This window comes from Papaver somniferum, chromosome 7 (assembly GCF_003573695.1).
Source record: "Papaver somniferum cultivar HN1 chromosome 7, ASM357369v1, whole genome shotgun sequence".
NCBI classification, from domain to species: domain Eukaryota; kingdom Viridiplantae; phylum Streptophyta; class Magnoliopsida; order Ranunculales; family Papaveraceae; genus Papaver; species Papaver somniferum.
This window is the reverse complement of record NC_039364.1, coordinates 270,293,778-270,305,305: the sequence shown is the minus strand read 5'-3', so window position 1 is coordinate 270,305,305 and position 11,528 is coordinate 270,293,778. Positions and strand designations below refer to the sequence as shown.

The 11,528-nt window shown below is 40.5% G+C and overlaps 1 protein-coding gene across 1 annotated transcript; it reads right to left on the bottom strand.

The window, feature by feature from the left end:
• Positions 1–957: 957 nt before the first annotated feature.
• Positions 958–1,666, bottom strand: LOC113296608 (oxysterol-binding protein-related protein 3B-like; the record flags this gene model as incomplete). The annotated part of the gene is made up of 2 exons (XM_026544908.1): positions 958–1,371; positions 1,535–1,666. Coding segments are annotated over 2 exons (546 nt in total), but the record flags the coding sequence as incomplete, so codon positions are not given.
• Positions 1,667–11,528: the final 9,862 nt, after the last annotated feature.

The following is an 11,528-nucleotide window of genomic DNA, read 5'->3' as shown; positions in this document are numbered from 1 at the left end:
GACAATTCCGACCTCAAACACTGATGGTGTTGACACTACTCCTCCTCACGCCGAAGGTCATCCACTGTCCGGACGACGCCCTGAAGAAGTCAGAGGAGATCCACCGCCTACTATCGCTGATCTTATCAGAACGCAGGAGACTCTTGCAAAGAACCAGACTGACATGGCTGCTACACAGAAGGAGTTGTATAATTATCTCAAAAATCTTACTGACAAGATGTCCGAGAAGACTCAAGAGAAGGTAAAGGAGAAGGAGAAATCCTCAGACGACGGTCCTGAAGTAATTCCAATCCATACAGTAGAAGACGACGAAGTCCACAAAACTGCTGCAGACAACTCATCAGCGAAGGGATCATCTAATTTCATCACTCGCGAGGACCTGGAGCACCTTTTGGAGAACCATGGAAAAGGCAAGACATCGCATGACCATCGTCATCAACCTCCTTATCATGCCGCTACGCAGAGGATTTCACCTTGTATGATGGAACTGGCAATACTCGGGAACATGTATCTCGTTTTCTCGAAGCCTTGGGAGAACATGAACATAATCATGTCGTCCGTCTCAAGGAATTCTCAAAATCTCTGAAAGGCAGGGCATACACCTGGTATAATAGCATCACACCAGGGACCATCAACAATTGGGAAGAAATGGTTAACGCATTTTACAGGAAATACTTCTTCGTGTCAGAACAAGTCACCCTCTCCGACCTTGGAAGAATGTTTCATAGGGTTAGTGAAAATCCCAATGATTATGTGAAAAGGTTCAGAGTAGAGCTGGCAAACGGGCGGGTCGGGGCTTGCCCGTTACGGGTTACACGGGTTCGGGTTAATACGGGTTGAAACCCGCGGGTTGAAATTCTTCACGGGTTGTCATTCCTTCAACCCGTGCCCGTAACGGGTTGAACCCGCGGGTTCACGGGTTAGCCCGCCCGTTTCAGAACTGACAAGGGTTGCTAATTAAGCCATCTTTTCTTGTCCATACTGCCAAGGGTTGAACTCAATCGGTTGCACAACCTCGATTAAGCTATTCACTTTTGCTCTGTGTTCATTATACTTATAATTGTATTTGTAAATTGGTGTTTCGCCATATGGTGTAGTTACTACTTCATTAGTCAAGTCGAACCATTTTGGAGTAAATGTGTCGCCGTTGGTTTCTCTACTTTTCCTTTCCTTTCTCTGTTTCACCTCTAGGATGTTTTTCTCCTTGCTGACTTTTGATAGTTCTCCCTTCTCAAGTGCATATCTATCAGGACGTAAACGAGAATCTGATGCCAACATCTGCCTAGGTGCAGTATCCAAACTGTTTACCTTATGTGATAAGTATGTAAATTGATATTTATCCTTGAGTGGAACATCAGGAACTCTCCACATCTGCATATCAAACAACACCGTTAAAATAAATCTATAAGCACCAAAATGCTTTTTCAAAGCGGGAAGTTATACTAGACTAAGAATGCAAATCCATATTTAAACATGTGAACCAATTTGACGAGGATTAAGAAAACGAATAATAATGTTCGATATTAACTCTGACCTCTTTTGGTTCAGTTCCTGAAAGCGGTTTTCCTTCCTCATCGCATGGTTGATAACTCATACTCTCTGTCCATTTTCCAGTCATAAGGATTTTGGGTTCCTTGGAAGCATTGTAAACATACCCATCCACTATAAAGCGAGTCACGGGTTTGCGGGTTGAACCCGCGGGTTCACGGGCCGGGACGGGTTAACCCGTTTACTCACAAGCCGACATTTCTCCAACCCGAACCCGGCTTGTTTCAAAACAAGCCGAGCCGGGTTCGGGTTTTCACGGGCCGGGCACGGGTTAACTCGCGGGTTTTGGCTTGTTTGCCAGCTCTAGTTCAGAGTCCAAGCTCTGGATTGTCATGATCCAAACGTCACGGAGCAACAACTGGTAGACTTGTGCATCAATGGCATGCTCCCGGTCTACAGGGCCTTGCTAGAAAACCTTCGATTCCAGATTTTCTTAGAGCTTCATGAAGCTACGAAGAGGTCGGCAACCACGGCAGAGGAAGCACCACCGTTGGGAGAACTTGGATTCATGCTGAAAGGACAACGATGCCTTGAACACATCCTATCATCGACAAGGATTCCGAGTCGGAAGACGAAGCAGAGGACGCACCACCGTTTGAGCATCTGTAAGAAGTAAAAACTCTGATGGGACTTACGCGGGAACTTGGAGATAATCCGCACACCTTTGTTAGAAGGTTTTGAGCTCAGACAAGTCTTATTCCTCCTCTTGCTCCAATATTACCAATGTTCAAATACGCTACTATGGTCCAAGCACTTCTCCCCATGAATAATTTAGCAGTCATCAAAAGCTACGAGTGGGTGACTTCACCTCAGCAATATTACACTCAATGGTTGGGTTCAGAACTTCTTCAAATCGGTCACTCCATCAAGCGGTTTATTGCTGAAGACTTGGCTAAGCATGATCAACACTATGTTGGATGCTCTCTTCCGCGCGAGTGTCCATACGGGCCACAATCGAGGAATTCCATCAAACAGGGAATTCCGAATCAGCGAAAGATATTCAAGGCACGATCAACCAAGCCTAACAAGTTTCATGAAGGGGACCTGGTTCTCAAAGCAGTTCAGCGCGGTCTTCATTCTACAAGGAACTCTAATTGGGAAGGACCATTCATGGTCACTGAATCCGTGGACGGGGGATACTACAAATTGACCAACACACATGGCAGAACCCTACCAGTAATACACGAAAATTGGCTCAAGGCGTTTATCTGAAATTATTGGACATTTAAGGTATTGGGCATTTGAAGCACTCATGGTGTTGGGATTTAACATTTAGGATTTTCTTTCATTTTTCTTTCAATTCCTCCAAAACATTTGCAATACTTGCAATCAGTATTTGAATTCAGAAATTTATCAAAATTCAGTTCATATTTCGTAAAAGAAAATCTCTACCAAATCTACAAGAAAATCCTCAACCATCAGTCAATCCAAAACCATCTAAATATCAAAAAATCCAAGTATAAACCTCACATCTCTCAGAAGTTCAGAAGTTCAAGAGATCAGCAAGAAAAGGCTTTCGCTCATCAGCATCCTTCAAGATTTGCAAAGCCGCCCTCTCCTTGTTCAACTCCTCGGTCAGCTTGGAAATTTTGTCCTCCTTCTCCTTCACAGCATCATTTGGAAAGGGTATGTTCTTCTCACATGAATCCTTGATAACGTTTATTTGCTTACGAAGCCATTTCACGTTGAGGCCAAGTCTTTCTGAATTCTCCAAGTTAAACTCCTAATCAAAGAGTATATCTGGAGTCGTGTTATTCCTGGGTCTCGTATGCATATCACTCACGACATGCAAGATAACGCCTACTTGCATGATTAAATCATAAGCACGCCCAGGGTTCCTGTCAACGATCATATGGCCGAACTTTTTCCATATCGTCTCATACAAGCGTGTATATCCAATGGGAACGCTGAATCCACCGACCAATTCATGATACGGGAGTGAAGTGTTAAAGGGAGGATCGAAAGCGACCCCTGCAGTTGGATACTTATACACTATTATACGGTTGTCGGTCACTGGAGTGGCTCCCACGACTAAAGCAACAGTTCCTTCAGTATTCTCCGATGTTGTCTCGGTTTCTTCTATCACTGAGGAAACAACCATATGGGTTTCCATAATAGCAGTAGCGACCTTCTCATGGCCTTGAAATTCAGGGATGGTTGTCTCTTCATCAATAACTCCGGAATGGTTAGAGTTATCATCGTTGACTCCAGTATCCTCAACTTCGGTATTTAGCACCTAATACGAAGATTACATGAGGTTAGAGTCACGAATCTAAACAAGATTATGAAACACATTATACCAGCAAGGCAACATCATCAAGTTTCATCGTACTACATTCAAGGCACGGGAAAATAACATGGAAGTCATGAAAACACATTTTACGGTGAGTCCGTCTGAAGAAACTGAACTCTTCCCTGTACTAGGAGACGAACTGGGAGCAATATACAAGGAATCCGAGGATGCGTCATATTCCATTCTCTTCGTATGGATGTCCTCTATGACATGTCAAAATTTCAAGACAATCCTATGAACGAGTGAGTAGATGTGGCCAAATATCAAGTGACGCGCAATCTGAAAAAGTTCTGGAAGTCTCCTGGAAGTTTACTATTTCGCCTTTTTCAGGCTCTGAACGTGCTCAAAACTTAAAAAGCTTCTTTGCTAAAGCTTGTAAATTTTACGGGATTGAATTTGCACATGCAGATCATCAAAATCCGACTCTGAATGAAGATTCTACAACGTTTCTACTAAAAAGCTGGATTCTGAATTTTCTGACGACAAAATTCGACTAAGTTTTCACATATTCACATGGGTTCTCATTCATTCGTTTAGAAGTCAACACTTTTATACTTCTACGAAGAATGTACAGGATATATACTTACTTGAGGAGTTTCTAAAGTGTCCAAGGGGTTGGAATTGTCCACATCAACGACAAGAGGAACATCACTTCCATCCGGCTCCGAATCTTGGGAATTACCTCCATTCCTATTCCCAGAGGATGATTGAGTTCCAGAATTCTCCATCTCCATGACGACGTCCTCCTGTACACGTCTTTTACACTCAATATTTTCATCTATGAAGAACCCCATTTTAACATGTGGAGAAATACTTACAGTCTCTTCGTCACTCAAATCAGCGATTGCTTGTTCAGTAGCAGAAAATTGAAAACCTTCAAGACTTGATGGAGTAAAACTCTGCAACAAATTAACAACGTCGTCTTCATGATTCTAATGCTAATAGCAATGAAAGTCACAGTGAGAAATATTGGGAACTCACCAAAGCACCAACTGGGGACTTTACGGTATTAGGTAACAACTTATAACCTTTATGCCTGCTTTCTCCGCCATGAATAACCGCCTTAGTCTCTGAGAAATCTACACCGATTCGAGGTCGTATATTACGACCGTCCTGTGGTGAAATCCAGTAATATAATTAGAATACAGTTCTTATAATTTCATGAAGATTATATGAAGAACCATACCTGAGAGCATCCTGGAGACGACTTTCGTTTATCACCAGAAAGATACTTCAATCTTGGTCGACTGGAAATCATCTCAGCCGAAGGAAGATCCTTAAATGGAGGTCTGGGAAATCTTACAAAGCCACGCAAATGCCCAAGTTGCTGATCCCAAAATTTTACATAACCTGCGGTTACATAAGCGAATCTATCAGAACCAGAAAACCAGTAGATACTCCCTTCCACGTGAGTATGATCCAAATGAGTCCTGAGTTGCTATTCCTTCTCCGTATGGTTGGAACACACTGATCCATACCCATTTGTCGAGCTGCTCTATCAATATTATACTCCTCCACTGAAAGCTCTCCAAACGTGACTGATAGCAAATGACCAGGAGTGCAACTCAACATGAAATATCTTTCGCCATCACTCAGATGCGCACCAGACATAAAACTCGTGCCTTCTCCAGTATTGAAAGTCATCGGCTGAGAAACATAATCAGGGACTGACACCCACGGGAGAAAATTGAACTCAGATTCTTCATCTAACACATCGATAAAACGTATTATAGAACGAGGCTGCTTGGTGGACCAACGCATGATCCTAGCATTATCTTTGTCAGGGAAAGTATGGCACGCATCAGTATTCGGTCCTTGCAGAACATTACCTGGAGTAGGTGCATAATTATTAAAATGCTCCCACATCAAAGCTTCAAGAAACATCGTTTTGGCATAACACTCAATCTTCATAGAGCCGTTCGGCACACTGGAGTCTATAATCAAAGAGTCCAGGTTGTAATACAAGGAGCCTAAGAATAAACTACCTATCGGAAGTTTCTCACCTTGAGTCATCTTAATAGAAAAGGGAATCACAAAAGGCTTCAACAAGTTTCCACTGTCTTCAAAAACGTCTCTGGACAACCATAAACATAAGAAATCAGCAATGGGTAACATACCGTCAATGGGTTTATCAGAAACCTCTTCTTTGGGCCACCAGTGTGTCAAACAGGAAGCATAGCATCCTTTACTACCAGCCTTATTCGCTTTCTCCATTGCAGTTGTCAAGACATGAGAAACGGGGGTCTCCTCATCTGAAATATCCCCAGGAAGATTTCCCATGATCGAGAGATGCATCAGAGCCGCCACGTCTTCCAAGGTAATGGTAAACTCTCCCCATCTACATATGAAAGTGTGAGTGGGAATGCACCAGCGAGCAAACAGAGCCACAATACCACTTGCGTCATGATAAATGAAAAACTCTCCAGAAGCTTGAATAGCTCTCGTCACCTGCGCCTGGTCGATCATAGTCCTCACATGAGGAAAACCCAACATATGCCTCGCCCAGCCGACAAATTTCTCCAAAGGTCGTCGAGAAAGCTTAAACTCTATGACTGATGAGGCGAAGACCCCTCGTTCAATACAAAATCGAATCACTGTCTTAGGAGTCACCAATTTCTTCTGAGTAACAGTTCTGGGATTTATCAAAAGACGATACACTGGGTATTTCAAATGTTTCTCAGCTCTTGGGATATCTTTTTCAAAGAATGCATCATCTATGTTCGGGACATTCTTAATCCCAGGGATTTCGTCTTCGTCTCCACCAACGGAAGTTTCATCCATGCATGTCTTATCTCTGGAGATACCATCATCAACGCACATCTCTTCCCAGCAATTATCTAATGAAAAAAAATTCATGCAAATAAAATATAGCATCATATTTTACACAATATATGTCATGGATACATATATATATATATATATATAAATTATTTTTCCTTTGTATCGTCGTTATTTGTCTTTAAAAGGAAGGTTTATTTCAAAAAAATATTGTGAAAGCTCACATCTCATACATATGATAAAGTTTTGTATTTACATGAAAGCTCATAAGCAAAATTTTATCACTGGACACATGTTCATCATACATATTTTCCTTCTTGTCATCGTTATTTGTCTTTAAAACGAAGGATTATTCCGATTTCATGAATTCTTTTATGATAAAACCTTGGTACACATGAAAGCTCATAAACTAAGTTTTATCACTGAACCTAGGTTCATATACAAAAAAAAAATCTCTTTTAAATCAGGGATTATAGTTAGTTTACAAAACTAACGATCGAACGAACATACGTTTTCAAAAAACAAGGGTTTTTCATAAAACTCACACTAATATGCACACATGTATATAACTTCATCATGATAAAAACATGAACAACTCATGAGGATAATAAACATCAGCAAAAAAAAACACGTACCTGATCGGCCGGAATTTGGCCGGCAGCGACGGACAGCGGCGACTGGCGGCGGCGGCTATGATCCTGGCGGTCTTCCCCTGCTGCTGGCGTGAAGGAGCTGAGACGGTGGAAAACTAGTCGTGGAAAAAAAAGGATTAATCCCTTTTATATCAATTTTATTTCCAAAACCTAATTTTCTAAGGATTCCTTATTGGGCCCGACCCGCGAATCCTAACCGACCACGGACTCGTCGTCCAAACCAGCGGTTCAACACCAATTTATACTCATCAAATAAAGCTCCAATCATGACATTGAAGCTTTCATCAAGTCGTGGTTTGCTCATGCTCTCTAAATCCGGTAACGTCTCAACTTATGACTAAGTTCAATCACTGATATTATTATTTATGGCTGGAAAATCACCATTTAATGCTGACTGAGGAACATAACTTTCCTCAGTAAGCAGGGGACTTAATGTAGATGGTGGATTTTCGACAAAGGCTAAAATTGTAAACTCATAATTATACGAAGCTCTGATTCAGCAATCAGACGTGAGTATCGAGACACGGCTCTCTCATCGAATTCTCAACGGAGAGTTCTTTCTCTCAGAGTACATGTGGATATGTAATCTCACGACCGGACAACGACATATCTCAGGAATACTGAATACTTTCAATGATTATTTATATATAGCATCACGTGATAGACGGCTCCTAGATAGCTTGCTCTGCTAGTATAGAGCGATAACGTCTTCAGGAACAAACAACGAGTTTACCATGACTATATAAAGGATATGACCTACCGACAAGCTCATATCGGGATGATTAATGCTCCTAGACAGCTTGCTCTTCTAGTATAGAGCCACAAAGTTAATTATTCCTAATTACAATCCCTTCTATTCCATGGTCGAATCCACGACTGGTCCCATAGAATGACAATAACAATTGTTCTGATTCTATGATCGAATCCACAGCTTTATCTCATAGAATAACAATAACTATATTATCTCATTACTCTGATTTCGTGATTGAATCCACAACCGGTCTCATAAATGGTAATAGATAAACCTTAATTACTCTGAATCTATGGTCGAATCTACAATCCCATGGAATGGTAATGCTCACTTTATTATTCTGAATTCGTAGTCGAATCCTCAGCTGATCCTATGAATTAATAATAAACATCTTATTACTCAGTTTTGTGAATTATTCTCCATTGAATTCCACAATTAGTAATAAATAATCAACAACCGGGCGTCTGAGCTACCTCTAAGTAATCCCCGATTCAAATGGTGAAGGTGTATTCAACGATGATACACTAACAGTCACCGCACGAACGAGTATTTCAAAAATACAACGAAACGATGAACCTATGCAAAATAGAGAAGAAAATAATAAATAATTAAAAATATTGACCAGGGTGCTGGGAGCATGGACACACGACCAACCGGCTGTGTCGTGGTCAATCCCACGCCAGTTTTATATTTTTAATGCATTTTTATTATTTTTCATGATTTGATGAAAATTCTCTCATTTTATCAAATTTCCTTCATCTCGAGGAAACTCCTCGGTTTCATGGTACTTCCATAAATCCATAAAAAATAATATAAAATTAAGGAAAGGAGTGTGGGATTGGCCAACCGGCCATGCCTTGGTCCCAACCGACCCCACACCCACGGTTCCTTATTATTTTATTATTATTATTTCTCTAATTTCATGAAAAAACTCCTTGATTTCATGGTATTTTTGTACAAATCATCAAATAATAATAAAATAAAATAAATTATGAAAACTTGTGGGACCGGGCATTGGCCGGCCGACCGGCCATGCCCTAGCCGGTCCCACACTCCCCTTTATATTATTATTTTGTTATTATTAGTTTTCCTTGAATTCATCAAATTCCTTGATTTCATGGTATTTCTCTCAAATTAGGAAAAAATCCCTCAAATCATCAAAATACTTAAAAATATTTAAAAAATAGGGAAACTCGTGGGACCGGGCCCTAGCCGGCCGGCCATGTATTCCACGGTCCTACACGCCCTTGTTTTATTATTTTAATATTTTTTGCTTCCTTGAACTCATGAAAACTCCTTCAATTCATGGAAACTCCCAAAATTCATCAAATTTCTCAAAATTGATGAATTTTTCATAAAATCATCAAAATATTATAAAATTAAGAAAAAGGCACCACGGGACCGTGGTCACGACCGGCCAACCATGCCATGACCACGGCGGTCCCACGCCTCCTCATTCCTTATTTTATAATTATTTTTCATCATCTCATGGTGTTTTCCTCAGTTTCGTCGAAACCCTAATTTTGGCATATTTTCTCGAATGGATGCTCAATTGCACGCCAGAAAATATCAAAATTCTTAGGACTGTGACGTGGACGCCTTAGGGACACGAGCACGCTATCTTGACTGACCAAGATTGGCTCTTTGGCTCACGGAAGCCGGTCCCATCAATTTTCACAAGTTTTGACCTAATTTGCACAATTTCTCGTATTAGGTCCAAAACACTTTGGATTTTCATGAAGTGATCGTCAGGCGGTCATGGGACAACCTAGGGCCGGTTTCATGAATCCATGGTCGGTCCCTCGCCTCGTCATAATTAATTAGGTTTTCTCACCTAAGGCTCAGACGAGCATTTTTTAATAAATGATTAAGCCAGCATTTAATCATTCTTCCACCAACAAATCGTCAACTCTTTAGGAGTTCTTCGTATTTGCTCACGTGAGCATATGGACACTACATGGTTGATCCACGGTCCCATGTAATCGCTCCCTCCTTCATCCCATGGTTGAAATTCTGACAAACCATGAATTGATCATCAATTGATCAAATTAGGGTTTCTGAATCCAAGGATCATCATTCCAGATTCTAACCTTAATAATTTTATGACGACCTCATGGTCATTAATTTTATTAATTATGCTCGGTTCAACGATCAGTATTCTAATTAATATTTTTGGTACGCTGCCAATAATCCATCAGACGAGCAACACATGCTCAGACAATCAAATATTCAACAATTCATCACATGAACAACACTTGCTAAGATGAAAAATATTTGTTCAAACCAAGGAATATTGGTTCAACAATCAATATTCAACAATCCATCGAATTAGCAATACTTGCTTACTTCATTGTAAGAATTATACCTCTGTCTCATGACATGTTCAATTCGCGAGTTTCAGAACATCATGTTCAACCCAAAGAAGAAGCAACTTGGGAAGATGCAGATGATATTCTCGCTCGTTTTTCAAAGTTTAAAGCTTGAGGACAAGCTATTTTTCCAGCAAGGTGGGATGTTACGACACCAACACCTTCTACCTTTATTTCCTTAATTAGTTTTCTTTATTTCTCTTAATTGGTTTACTTATTTTTAGCTAGTTTCCCTGTTTAGATAAAACTATTAAAATTAGTTTCTCTTACGTAAACTCCAAGTCTTGGTGGAGTATAAATACGTAACTTGAGTTGTATTAAATCATCAATCAATATAACAATTCAGTTTAACTAGTTTCTCCTTCTCAAGATGGTGGCTAACCCCCAAATCAAAGGGTTTATCTGGTTCCTAACTACAAAACAATCCTGTGAAGATTATCTTCACGACCCTTATTCTTGTGCAGAATACCTTCACAGCTTTTCTTCCAAGTCAAAAGGTCTATAACCCTAACACCTGGATCAGAGCAGGTTTTGATCAAACCCTAAATTTTACCCAAATTTTTTTTACAATGGGTCAAAACTATACATTGAATATGAAAAGCGTCAGTGACGGTATCTCTGATATGTCTAAAAACCTCGATACACTAATAACTAGTTTGGCTAAACAACAACTGGCAGAAGCCGAGCTGAAAAAAACCAAGGCTGTTGAAAAACGTCAATTGAGAGAAAAAGAACGCGATGCTCGTCAACATGATACACTTGCGAATAATAAAGGTCTCTCAGATGCCATTGCTACCAGTATTACAACAGCTTTCAATACCTTGTCCACAACTCTGTCGACAAGTATATCCACAGCTTTATCTACTCACCTCTCTCAAAACCTATCCACAGAGCTCACCAATTCATTGAAGACATTTTTTCCTGAATATATTCCTCAGCCTACTCCTAATGGAGATGGTAACAATCGTGGTACAAATCCTCCACCTCCACCTCCGCCTGCCAGACCTAGTGTCATTAACCTCAAGTTTCCTTACTTTGATGGAGAGGATCTTGATGGTTGGATTTTCAACGCTGATAAATTCTTCTCGGTTCATACCGCTGATGATGCTCTCAAGATTACCATTGTTTCTGCTAAT